Source organism: Notechis scutatus, chromosome Z (genome assembly GCF_049901735.1).
Source record: "Notechis scutatus isolate UNSWTSFEM ecotype Mainland chromosome Z, rNotScu1.2, whole genome shotgun sequence".
In the NCBI taxonomy this organism is placed as follows: domain Eukaryota; kingdom Metazoa; phylum Chordata; class Lepidosauria; order Squamata; family Elapidae; genus Notechis; species Notechis scutatus.
In genome coordinates this window covers 95,180,994-95,194,601 of record NC_142025.1, presented here as the reverse complement: position 1 = coordinate 95,194,601, position 13,608 = coordinate 95,180,994, and the positions used below count along the sequence as shown (strand labels likewise).

General features: G+C 37.3%; 2 protein-coding genes across 2 annotated transcripts in view; one reads left to right on the top strand and one right to left on the bottom strand.

Moving 5' to 3' along the window:
• The window catches only part of PRR29 (proline rich 29), a 68,691-nt gene extending 60,137 nt beyond the window's left edge, over positions 1-8,554 (top strand). Inside the window, exons 7-9 of the mRNA XM_087945510.1 lie at positions 1,559-1,654; positions 2,997-3,069; positions 5,259-8,554. Coding sequence (XP_087801636.1) covers positions 1,559-1,654; positions 2,997-3,069; positions 5,259-5,413 — 324 coding nt within the window. The 3' untranslated portion in view covers positions 5,414-8,554. The remainder of the gene's footprint in view (positions 1-1,558; positions 1,655-2,996; positions 3,070-5,258) is intronic.
• Positions 8,555-10,059: 1,505 nt separating this feature from the next.
• Positions 10,060-13,608, bottom strand: part of FTSJ3 (FtsJ RNA 2'-O-methyltransferase 3) — a 32,915-nt gene continuing 29,366 nt past the window's right edge. The window contains exons 19-21 of the mRNA XM_026669859.2: positions 13,283-13,466; positions 12,852-12,946; positions 10,060-11,513 (exon numbers count right to left, since the gene is read on the bottom strand). Coding sequence (XP_026525644.1) covers positions 11,324-11,513; positions 12,852-12,946; positions 13,283-13,466 — 469 coding nt within the window. The 3' untranslated portion in view covers positions 10,060-11,323. The remainder of the gene's footprint in view (positions 11,514-12,851; positions 12,947-13,282; positions 13,467-13,608) is intronic.

Genomic DNA, 13,608 nt, shown 5'->3' with positions numbered 1-13,608 from the left:
AATTCTCCAACACAGTAAGTTTTTAAGAAGAGATTGGACAGCCATTTCTCTGAAATGCCTGAGCAGGGAGTTGGACTAGAAGACCTCCCATATCCCTTCCAACTCTGTTATTCTATTCTATATCATGTCTTAAACATTAGCCACTGAATATATTATACCTCAATGGCCACAAATGGAAGAAACCAGTATATCTCATTATATCTGAATAATGATTCATTTTATTGCAACCTCTTGCCAACCTGACTGAATGTCAAAGCAGGATTACAGCCAGGCAGGTCTTGGATGGTGGACTGCTAGAAAATCCTAAAGTTGACTAGACTGAGAAATTAGAAAATTACCCCAGAACATAGCACTAGCAAAACATGTTCATATTTGATGCCAAATAAATAACACAAATATGTCCATGTAGTTACCAGAAGCTCAACTGCCTTGAAGGACACAGTTCTGCCACTATTATCTCAATTTTGGTTCTCTCTGTCTAAGTAAAAGACAGATGGTGGTATTTAGTGTGTTATAGAGAATGGGATTGGGTGTGTGGGAAAGTTCATTTCAGAGGAGCAAATGGGCAAAGCTGGGGATTGCTAATATGGAGGCATTCAAAGCAGGGTGTCCTGAAATCAGGAAGAGATTTTCTACCTCCCCTCCTAATATCCCCAGGCCTTTAACTGATGCAACCTTTACCAAACACAGGAAGGCAATGACAATCTAAGCATACTACTCTTGGACTGTGCCTTTCAGGAATCAGATCTACTACTATGAGGGGGAAAAATTAGAATAAGAACCTTAGACCTGCTATTCATTTAGAATTTAAAGATGAGTGATTGAGGTTGGGCATCACAAAATGTCTCCTCTGGAAAACTGCTCTGTTCTCAAAATGGCTGCCACTCTAGCCATGGTCCCTCACTAAACACTTGTTTAACTTTATCAAAAGATGAAAGAGGTCCTTCCCTCTCCCACCTGATGATTTCTAATATCCTTGCAAGTCCTTTGCAAAATATGTTTCTATCTTCCTTATTTTGAAAGAATGTTTAAGAAATGAGGTGGGTGAGGAGACTGTTGATACCAATCGGGAGTGATTTATTCATAGGTAGCATGTTGTTTATTCATGGAGTGAGAGGATGAGTTAAGGGGGAAAATCCAGCTATTTTTGAGAACCAGTAAAGATGAGTAATATAGAAGACTTTTCCCAGATTTTCTGACTTTTATTAATTCAACAGGAAGGCTGCAGAGAGCCTCTACTTGTCTATCTTAAAATATCCCTAATATTATTCTTTTTTTATTGGGACCTAGTCATTTGATGGTTCTTCCTTGGGACTTGAGCCCAGTTTGCATGCTTTCCCTTCACCATTTCCCAACCTGGGGCAGTTAGCATAGGAAGTAGCAGATTGAGAAATGAGCCAGACTGTGCAATGGGCATGCCATTTCTTTTCTGAGTTATAGGGCAATTCTTTAAACAAAATAGCTGAATAAGAGCTGGAATGTTTTCAGAAGACAGGCTGCACTCTTCAAATTGTAATTGCTGGTTTTTTTTGTTTTCCCCTGCTGTTCACCAACCCAGCTGAGGATTTGGGTTTATCCAGAAGGCACCAGGAACCGAGAGGACACCATGCTTCCCTTCAAGCGGGGTGCCTTTCACTTGGCTGTAAAGGCTCAGGTAAAAAGTTCCTGAAAATGAAGTTGATGTCTGGGGAAGAGGGAAATTCTAACTCAGTATTGCAGAGTAAACCAGCTAGAAATTACAAACATGAGTTAGTTCTACTTTATTGTCATGCTACATTGACTGGATTATCTTACAAGTCTGAAAGTCAATTCACCAGTTTCCTTTACTGTCTAAGAAACTAGGTCTCTTCTGAGCCTCTTTCCTTGCCTACTACCCAGCTATGGGTTCTTATCTGACACCGGAAATGCCTCTTTACCCAAGCTCCCACCCAAAGCCTTTCCCATTTCCCATTATAGATGCCAAGTGCTGAAATACTACAGTTCAGATTTATGAGAGATTAGTAAAATATTTTTGAGAAATTGTGAGTATATATGAGTAAAATAAAATTACCGTAGACTTTGTTTTCCTTCTTTCCTTTTCATTTTAACATATGGATAAAAAGCTTATTGGAGCAGAAGCAAAAGTAAGATGTTTTCAGGTAGAGCTTAATTCCTGATGATACATCTAGCAGTTATCTTGGAACAATACAACAGTGGTGTAGCTTTGCCTCCCCTCGAGGCGTTTGTTTGTTTTTAATTTCCAACCCTATCTTACAATCCTGGGATTTCTTAGTGGTCTCCTTTTCAACTACTAACCTGAACTTTAGCTCTCAAGCCTAGGCACAGACATCCAGGTACTGCTGAGGCATATATATTAAGGCTGGGCACATTATTTGGAAAGACGCTTTGGAACTTGCACAAGTGTAATATCTCTTTTCATTGAAGTAGCACCTCTTTTCAGGTTCATGTAGGCAAAAAAAATCCTTTTGCTTGTTTTGTGATTCTAACGACATCCAGATATGGTCTTTCATAATTCCCACTCAACATTGCCATATTGACCAGGAGTTACAGAGCTTGTAAATTAAACCAATAGGACCTCAGTGGTTTGAAGAAAGCTGTCATAGAGTATATGTTTCATGGAGTAGCACCCACTTCACCTAATACATGAAGTAGAATTAATTTCCACAGAAAAGGGAGAAATAAGGAAATTTATTGACTTGACTTAAAATGTCTGTTTCTAATCAATTACAAGTACTATCTAAAGCTTTATAAACCTGTTCAGAAAAGGCATAAACCTAATCTTTACCTATCTGGACATTTTCCAGATATATGTACTCCAACTTCTAAAACTGTCAGCTATGCCCACATTGATGAGGGAATTCTGGAAGTCCATACATCTAGAGATAGTTAGATTAGTGAAAGTTGTTGTAAACATTGTGACTGAAAAAGACTGTCACAAGGGAGGAAAAAACTCATGTATTTCTCCAACCTTCTTTCAATTGCCTTTTATCCTTTAGGTCCCCATTGTCCCTATTGTGATATCTTCTTACACAGATTTTTACAGTGTCAAGGATAAGAGATTTGATCCAGGTAAGTCTAAATGGCAAAGAACCATACCCAGATTTATCTTTTTAGTTGCCATCAATTGCTCTGTCTTGCTTAGAAAGCAATGTAAGAGATAGAAATTCTATTCACTCATTTTGATTATGGTGATATACAAATTTGGCAGATGAATAGTTCTGTCTATAGAAATATATTTTTTTAATCTCCTTCCCCCAAAGAATAGAGATTTGTATGACTTTTTGACATAGTAGTTTTCATATTTAGGTGCAAATTTAGAAAATTCTGCTTATAGTTTAGACCGGGGTCTTCAAACTTTACAGCTTTAAGACCTGTGGACTTCAACTCCCAGAATTCCTCCTCCAGTCATGTTAGCTCAGAAATTCTGGGAGTTAAAGTCCACAGGTCTTAAAGCTGTCAAATTTGAAGACCCTTGGTTTAGACAGTAGTGACAATGGCAGTATTTGTGAAATTTGGATTATCTACAATATGCAACAAATAAAGATGACTAACCTAGGCTCCCCTATCAATACCTATCATATCCCAGGATCCAGTTCAATTCTTAAATCTCTGACCTATTTTTAATCCTAGAATCTGTCTGTTTGTCTCTTTCTCTTTCTCCTTCATACAAACCTGGACCTTTAACATAAAATGCTATTTGACTTTTAAATATATGCATTGCGCCTGAAAGCAAAGAAAGACACTTACATTCTCTTAAAATACCATTTTTCTCCCAGACCTATAACTGCATTTTATCATATACTCCAAATTCAAAGCACAATATTTATTCAATCCTTTGAAAAAGATTCTTGAATCTTATGGTGATTACTGGTTATAATTATAAAAATATAAGTAGAACATTTCTGGCAACAATATTTATTCCTACCAGATTTGCATGTTTGAACATAATCAGGATTCTAACTAAAATACAGTAGATCTAAATGTTCTTGCTGAACATTTAGGAGCTGGAAGTCTCATTCAGAGATCTACATGTTAATCCTCATTTATTTATGTTTAGTTTTGATATAAAAAAGGCCTTTTCTATATTAACAGTAGACATTGATAAATCTATTTCCAAATGTACCCGGTTAAATAAGCTTCAGTAAAACAAACCTTGGAGGGAGAAAACTAGATAGAGAATTCTTGCCTTTTATTTCAAAAAGACCTTATGTAATTTTTAAGCTCTGTAGGAAAGTACCGTATATGGCCGGCGTATAAGACGACCCGGCGTATAAGACGACCCCCAACATTTCCACTCAAAATATAGTTTGTTATATACTCGCCCCCTCTTCCGCACGCCTTCCACTTTTGCACTTTTTTTTTTAGGCACTTTTGTCTACCGTGGAAGCGAATCCCGTGAAGCTGAAAGGAGCAGCCAGCCTTCTCCCAGCTCCCAAGGAAACGAGGCTCGCACCGCCTGGGCTCCGCTGAGGTATCCGGCTGGGGCTGTCAGGAGTTGTTACCGCTGGCGGCTCTCCATGCGGCTCCAGTCCGCGTTGCCTCGGGAAGGGAAAGGCAAAAGGAAGAGCCGCGGCTTTGCCTTTCCCTTCCCGAGGCAACGCGGGACTGGAGCCGCACGGAGCCGCGCCAGCGGAACAACTCCTGACAGCCCCAGCCGGATACCTCAGCGGAGCTCGGGCGGTGCGAGCCTCGTTTCCTTGGGAGCTGGGAGAAGGCTGGCTGCTCTTTCGGCTTCACGGGATTCGTTTCCACGGTGCGCAAAAAGTGCCTCAGCCGCGGGCAGCCGCAGTGCTTCCCAATTACTATTTGCCGGCGTATAAGACGACCCGGCATATAAGACGACCCCCCCAATTGGAGGCATCTTTTTCAGGGCAAAAAAGTCGTCTTATACGCCGGCAAATACGGTATTTAGACTACATTTCTTTATATTCCAAAGTGCATCAAAATACAATTTAAGCATATACTATGTTCAAAATAATTATATTTTGAGACTGCAGCCCAATATCCATGTTAATAACCATTCAAAACTCTTCCAAATATGATGCCTATGTGATATAATTCCAAGCTGTTTCTTGGAAAACATTCTGTAATTTAACAATCATGTGCATGTGCCTCTAACATCATCTGCAGCAAGAATATAGTGATATTTGTATGCCAATCCTATCTCTTTCTTGAGAACACAATCCTTTCTGGAAATACTCAATTTCTACATAAGATTATTGTCTTTCAGTTTTCTGTTTCTCTTTGATCTTTAATAGGCAATATAACCATTCGGATTTTGCCCAAGATAGAAACAGAAGGGCTTGACTTACAGGATATTTCTGGACTGGTTGAGAGCACTCAGAGATTGATGCAAGACACTTTTAATCATATTTCTGGGAACAGCGTGCAGAGAAAGATGAGACACTCGTGATCATTAAAGCCTCAGAAAAAATACTGGTCATACTGGAACACTGAAAATAAAACAAGAACATTTATCTCCTAAAAAGGCCAGGAATTACACTGAGTTGGAAAAAGACTAGCATCACCTTGTTATCTTGCTATAAAAAAATACTAACTAAATATGATCTCTTTTTGATCGTTTCCAAGGAATCTATTTTAGAGAGGATGCTTACAATAGCAGGAAGATCTCTATGTCCACTTAAATCCAACATCACTAAATACGGTCTGTTTGATCGACCTGCCATCCAAGACTTGGGTTATAATGAGTAATTTAGTAATAAGACTTTATTACTGAAAGTAAATTAATTTGCATAAGTGCTAAGGTTGTGGAAAAGAGGTACTGTAGGTCTCCCAAAATAAAACATTCATATCTAGTTTGAGTGAGATACATTATTTGTATCCAGGAAATTATAATGGGAAAAACCTGAACTGAGTCACTCAGCAGAGCTGGATTAGGCAATGCAGTCAGATGGGCAAAAGTATGTTCCCAAGATGTGATTTTCCAGACTTCTTGCCTCCTCCTCCTCAAAGTATCATTCTATAATCTATACTATCATGTTGCAGATTCTTCTGACTGTAACACGGGCCATTCCTTATACAATGTTTAATTCCTTAAACATTGCTTATTCTAGCAATGTTCAGACTTGTCATTTGGTTGGAAGATTCGAAGATGGAATGTTTTTTGTATCTCCACATGCTGTGAGTACAGCCAGTTGTTTATAGCTTGTTTTAAATGGCTGCTACTGTATTAATCTTGTATTGTTTCTGTTTAGAATTATAAAATTGCTATGCTGGATCCTATTTTATTCTTCACTTCAAATGCTTTGGGCAGGCCAAACAGTAGAAGTAGAGAAATATAAATATATTCTGAATAAATTCAGGATGCATTATTTTCAGGTATTTGAGGTTGAAGAGTGATGGGAGCCTTAAGCAGACTTGTAAGTAGGCTGCAGCTCTAATATTTATAGGACAGTTTCTATAAAATAAAGGTTAGAGTTTACATTTGGAAGGTAGGTAGAGGTCTGAAGTTCCTAAAACATTCCACTCTAATATGAAGTTTTTGATAGTTTGGCTCTCCTTTTAAACATTTTCAGCCTTTAGTTTCTTATTTGAAACTAAATCACTAAACAATCCTTTGGAAATATTAAGGAAAAGCTGACATGGAATACAAGCTGTCTGGGATCTATTATGTCCAAAACTCTGTTCTGGGACTGAGGCTAGAAGTGATCTCCGTTGACAGTACATAGCAGGGAAGAACCATTTCTAAAAGACCAACCTAGCAATTAAGTTTCTTCTCATGTTTATTATCAGAAGATCTCTTATCTGTGATCTAAAGGAAGTGCCTAGATACAAACATGAAGTATGATGTTTTCTTCCTTGTAATAGCAGGATATTGCCCAATGTCACATATGAATCAGGTTCTGCTCAAAAAGCAGGTCTTGGACTAACTATGTTGGTAATAATTGCAAGACAGAGCTGGCAATTAAGAACTGTATCTGATATGGAACTGCAGGCAAAGGTGAACTTTCCTGTTACATTCAGAAATTGTGTTATATTAGCATTACAAAGCAAAGTATTCATAATGTATTGTCTCCAGTCCTCTTCAAAATGCTGCAGATAATAGAAAAGTCTGGGTTTAAGTGGAGGAAAAAACATTTTACTGATAGGTGCTTTTTCAAAAATTAACTGGAATTTATTTTTTTCCTTAATAATGTTTTGCTTCTCATCCAAGAAGCTTCTTCAGTTCTGACTGAATGGTGGGGAATGGAAGGATTTATACTGTTTGCAGTCATCTAGTTGTTAGTACTCTGAGGGACGGTCATTAGCTCTCTGAAAATCATGAGGCGACTTTATCCATATCCTCAGAATCACCTGAGTCAGAGTGCAAATGGTATGGAATTTTCTTGGGACTGCTGAAAGGATTATGTTGTAGACAGGAGGTAGTTGGTGTTGTATTCCCTCCCCCTCTGTAGAGAGAAGGCTTTTCAGTTTTAATATAGTCACTTTGATCTGTATTTCAAATCAATGGTCCTTCTGTCCAGCATGTAAACTTTACTGTCTTCAAAAGAGTACCTTTTGTCTTTCAGATGCCTGAAAGTCCTTTCCAATAGTCCCAAGAAAGTTCCATACTCATTTGCATTCTGATTTAGGTGATTGAAGATACAAATAAACACCAAGTGGCCTCAATGACTCTCAGAAAGCTAACTACCAACCTCCAGAGTGCTAATGACCAGATGACTGCAAAAAATATAAATCCTTCCATTCCCTACCATTCAGTCAGGACTGAAGCAGCTTTTTGGATGAGAAGTGAAATGTTTTAAGAAAAACACCCCAAGAAAGTCCAATTACTTTTGGGAAAAAAAAACCTTTGGGACAACCATGACCTTAATTCATAAGCAATACTGATACAGAGCAAATGCTTCTCATTTTGAAAACCTCACCAATCGAGACTGTTTAAAAATTGACTTTTTAAATGAACGTTTACAAACACAAATTCAAGCTTGTAGATCCAATCTGCCATATCTGACTTTATGATGTGTAATTATACAGACTGGGATTAAATGCACTGCGGTCTTCCTGTTAAGGGCTCCAAACACACATCACATCCAGCTTTAGGCTGGTCCAATTTCAAGCAAGAAATGCTGCCAGATTTGCATGGTTTGCACATTCTTATACAGATACTGTTGACGGACAACTTCAGCAATCTTCTGTTCCCTCTTAAAGCTTTAAAGGTTGGGTCCAGGGCCAATCTGACTTTCAAGGGCTATGCTCTAAAAAAGTAGGTGGAGTATGGAGGAAAGTGAGAATTGATATAATTTCATTTATATTATTTTAAATAATATTGATTATTCTGATAGGAGCTTGATAATTACAATTGTCTTATGTCAGGATACCAAGTGTATAGAATGCTAGTTTAATAAGAAATTCAGTGGAATGCCAGACTAGGTGAAGAGATTATATCCCTATAAGTGATATGGACAGTGCTTAAAAATCCAGCCTGGAGCCCTGGGTTTACAGGGTTCCTCAGAACATTCTGTGCAAGGCACTATCCATATAGTGGCACTTTTTAAATCATTTTAAACTGTTAAAATAAGAGTGGGTAACCTACAATTGGCTGGGAACTGCATGTAATTTTTAAATGAATAAATTTATAAATAAATTATAAAGTCGATTGAGTTGTGTTTTTTTCCTCTTGGAAAAGGGAAAAATTTGGAGGTTATTTTTTAAATTGTTAAGATTTGTTTTGAATTTCTTTTAGATCTCTTGTATACTTTCCCACACCTAAAAATGGCAGGAAAACATTTTTGTCCATTATAGATGAATGAATTAGAAATGACTGAGGGCAAAAAAGAATGGCTTAGCAGCTTCAGGTTGCCCACTGCTGTACTAAATGAATGGCTTTATAGAGATGGGGCCTTTATATTATTATTTTAGAGTGTATGTACTTCTTAACTCATAAAAGTCCTGTCTGAAAGGCTATATAAAGACTTTATGCTTTCCAGGTGAAGTCCACTTTAGAGACATAAAATTAAAAGGAAAAGACTCTTTTTATCTTTTACATGTTGATACAGTCTTTGAAATGGTTGATTTTGTGGTACTTTTATTGTATTTTATTTGTAAAAAAGAACACAATGACATGGAAACAAACTGGCTGTCATGAATTGTTTCATGAAGATTTTTAAACTCCTTTAAAACTATTAAGCTTTTAGTCTCTTGTGCTGATTTTATATCAATCTTTTGAATTCACCTTTCAAACATTTATTATATTTTAGCTGTTGACACTCATATTAGCAACAATGAAGAATAGCTTTCCTCACCCCTTAAACAAATTTCTTATCAAATAGAAACTGTGTTTCCACATGTATAAAAATAAAAGATTTAGCTATTTTATGCTAGAGATGCAAGAAGCAAAAAGTACTCTTTAGATGTGTGTAATCTTTTAAAGTTGTATTATGAGAACTAGTGAGATTATAGGAAAATCCTGCAGTTCTATTTCAAGGCTATTTGTAATATAGAAACAAAAAATGGACAGCAGTAAATGATCCAGTCTCCACTGAGTCTGCCCTTTGATTTGATTTGTTTTTATTATTTATTAAATTTTTGTTAAGACATATATTTACCCCAAGCATGTTTAAACTGTTACTGACAACTGACCTACTACCTCCACTGAAAGTTTGTTTCAAGCGTCCACTATTATCTGTGTAGTACTTTCTAACATTTTTTTAAAACTTCCCCATGTCAATTTAAGATTATGACCCCATATTCTTGATTTTTGCTTAATATTGAAAATACTGCCTTCTAGAACCTTATTTGCATCCTTAATATATTTAAAGGTTTCAATCATATTCCCCCTTCCCCTTCTGTTCTCTAGGCTTAGGCAGTACATATTCAGTTCCTTCACTCCCTCATGTTTTGTTCTTCAGGTCTTGCATCCTTTTTGTTGCCTGTCTCCAGACTGTATTTTTAAAACTCAAACAAAGAAAGAAGTCTAGTAAGTTTGATGCTTTCTGATAGTAAAACTTAAATCATCACAAAAATTCCCATCAGTCCCCTAGTCAAGAATGGGTGATAAAATCGTACCTATATGGATAGAAATAGGAAATGAATAGAATGGAACAGAACAGAACATAATTCTTTATTGGCCAAGCATGATTGAAAACACAAGGTATTTGTTTCCGGTGCAGAAGCTCTCAGTACATACAAAACAAGAGGATAATAATCATAGCAATCCCAATAAGAGGGGGTAGCAGGGAAGATGAGAAGTATAATAATACTATAGTCATATAACTTGAATATACTTGCACATAGACAATACTGTGAGGATTAGGTGTTCAGCAGAGAGATGGCATGAGAGAAAAACCTGTCCATGTGTCTAATTGTTTTGGCATGCAATGCCCTACAGTGGTATCCTGAGGAGAGGAGTTGAAACAGGTTATGTCCAGGATGTGACAGGTCTGGATTTACTTTCCCAGCCTTCTTTCTGTGGTCCTAACTATCTGCTGGAATCTATACCTGTCCTATTTAATTGCTTACCAAACCAGATAGTTATAGAAGTGTGGGACACTGTTGGAGACACTATGCAGAAATGAGTAAAATTTCCTAGCTTAAAAAAAAAAAAAGGAATTTTACATTTTAACGTAATATCTCTATTTAGCCACAGTATCATCACCCATATCTATGTAGGGCATTTTTCATCGTCAAGTCTCAGGAACAGAAATTGCAGAAATTCATTTTCACATGGCCACAATTTAATATTAAGCATTGAGCCAAGCCAAGAGGGAAATCAAACACAGAATCAAAAGTAGTTGATTCCTGAGGAATCAGCTACTGAGGATTGTGAGAAGATCGTCTTACAGTATGCAAGATATATGTTTTAAAAATTATCTGTTCAGTAAAGTTTAATGTCCTCTTAAAACAAAGACACAGGTAAAAGTGGTCATAGTAATTAAAAAATAACTTAAGGCAGAGTTAATGTCTCATTCCACACCTAGTATGACTTTCTGCATTTATTCCATCAATCTTCTCTTGAACCTGCATATTGCTTGATTATTTCAAACATTTCTAGAGGCCTTCAGTTATAGCGAATTCTATTTTTCTTTCTTGGCAAGAAAATTTAAAACAGTCTGAGACATTTTTTTGCATGAAAAGAGTGCGTTTAATAAAACACACATACAAAATCTTGAAAGAAAGACAGTCCTCAGGGACATATGTGTCACTTGCCCCACCTTTACGCAACTTACATAGTGGCTGAATGGCACAAAAAAAGTTTGTAGGATAAGGGCTAGACCACTGTGAGTGAGCTTATGATTATGAGGTTAAAAGTTGTATTCAAGGAGTCAAAAAAGCCCACCCTAGTCACAAAATTATGACAATTTTATTTTTACTTCTTGCGTCTTGGTTTCTGCTCCTTGTGTTTTTGTGCTTTCATGTCCTTTTTGAGACGTCTGTCCACCACTTTGAAGTGGCCCTTGACTCCAGCAGGGCGTCGAACCTTCCGTCCTGCACCTTTCTTGGCCACGACATAAGTCACCTGTCTTTTTTCTTTCCCTAAACGTGCTTTCTTGTAGATACTGTTAGGAGGGGGGGGGAAAAAAGATTGGGTAAAATCTTCCTTTCAGAATCTCTTGTCAAACCGAAAAACTGTTTTCCCGGATTTCAGTGCTCTCAACCGCTTTCCTCTCATTATTTTTTGTTACTGCACCAGTTCATTTCTATGCCTCCCTAAGTTGGGTACAATATAATTAAGTGACAAAAAGGCCAAATTTCAGAAGCATTATTAATCCTGCTTTAAACAAGATCAGTCATGGGAGTAGGAAATCTCTAAGTGTCAAAGTGCCCTCTTTTTTTTAACTTTCAGCCCACAGGAAACAAAGACAAATACTTTCACGTTGCTGCTAGTTCTTCTGGAGACTTCTTCAGAGGATGAGGAGACTGAGTTGCAGATTGCCCATCCCTATTAAAATGACTCTCTTTGTCCAAAACTGAAAACCAGATAATTTATTCCACAAAAGGTAGTTTGCAAACTTATTAAAAATCCAAGAAGTTGTTCAAACTGTTATTTCTTATTTTATTTTGCTTCTTTTGAAGCCTATTAAGCCTAAATCTGACCAGATTCTAATTTGTGGGGAAACATCACCAAAAGGATTTAGAGGTCAGTGTATTATAGTTGTTACAATGATTAACTAGGATAGAAGCCCAAATTACTGTTCAGCTAAATAGCTCAAATTAAAGTTTGTTAAAAACCTACCAAGGAACTTGTGAGTTCTACCTTAGAATAGAAACAGTGTGCCCTTTAGTGTCTGGGCTTTTCTTTTTGTAAGGAAGATTGAGAACTCTTTACTTGTCCTGGACAAACCTGTAACTATATCTCAACATTTATCTTAAAACCTAACTTGAGCCATGACAACCTACTCCCACATTCCATCTGAAACTAAATGCCGTATTACGCTTTCCTCCTGTAATTTTGCTTTGTTTATCGTCTTGACATATACTTTGTGTCAAGAAGATAAACAGAAACTTGCAGCCCTCAGAAACTTGCAACATTATTTTGGGGCCTTTGAAACTGACCTACAAAAAGATTGCTCTACTATTGATCAACTAAGCAGTGTTTCCCTTTTTCAATGAAATATAAAACTTTGAATAAAGTGAGGCCTTTGAAATCTAGTGAATTCTATGTTTACGTCTCCTAAAGAAGAGAGAAAGAGGAGGAAAGCCACCCAGAGTTGCTTTGCTCAGCAAGATGGGCAATATATAAATTTAATAAACAAGCTCTAATATGTACGGTAATTCAGGGAGCTTAGTATCTGATGTCAAAAACCTTAAACTCAAGAGAAAAGATGCTGCCTCTAATCTTTGAGTTTGGGGAGGGTTGGTGATGGGGAGCCTGATTGAGTAAGGTGAATACCCACCTGCGCAACTGGGCAGTCTTTTCACGCTCTGAGATGTCTACTGTATTTACCACCGATTCTGCTTTTTTCTTCATCTGCTCCAGTTTCTTCAACATCTGAGAAGAAGGAGAGAGCAGTCATCACAGGAAAGAACACCAAAGCATGGAGATATCTATGTGTGGATATATGTATGAGTCTGTACCTGGCTCTATCCCTTGAAAGTTCAATAAATAAATAAATAAATCACACAGCAGAGAAGCAAGAAATTTTTTTCCTGGTAGCCCCAAAATATCTTCTGTAAATGTAGTCATTATAATGAATGCAATGTGGTCAATAACTAACTCTAAAATTCTAATTTAGTATTGTGCAAACCAGTCAACATTTTGGTTGGTTATAAGTCAACCAGACTACATAAGGTCTGCTTGGTTATAAAGGAGCATGGCCTTGCTTACACGTCGTTTTTTGCGGGCTTTAGCTTCTGCTACTTTCTTGATGGGTCGAGCATTAATTTCACGCCAACGCTGGCGGTACTCCTCCACAGTTTGATGGTCTACAGGCAGTGGTTTGCGCCTGTGCTGGTGCTCTTCCTGCACAAACCATTCAGGTAGTTCCCCTTCTTCCTCATTGAAAGTATACCTGGAAACAGGAAAAGAATGATTTAAGGGGACCAGTCAGACGAGCCCTCCTCAAACATGAGGTAGCCAAAGCTTCTCTCTCTCCATTATACTTAAAAGAAAATAAATATATACTTTACTTTTGTACAAATGAAGAAAGGAAA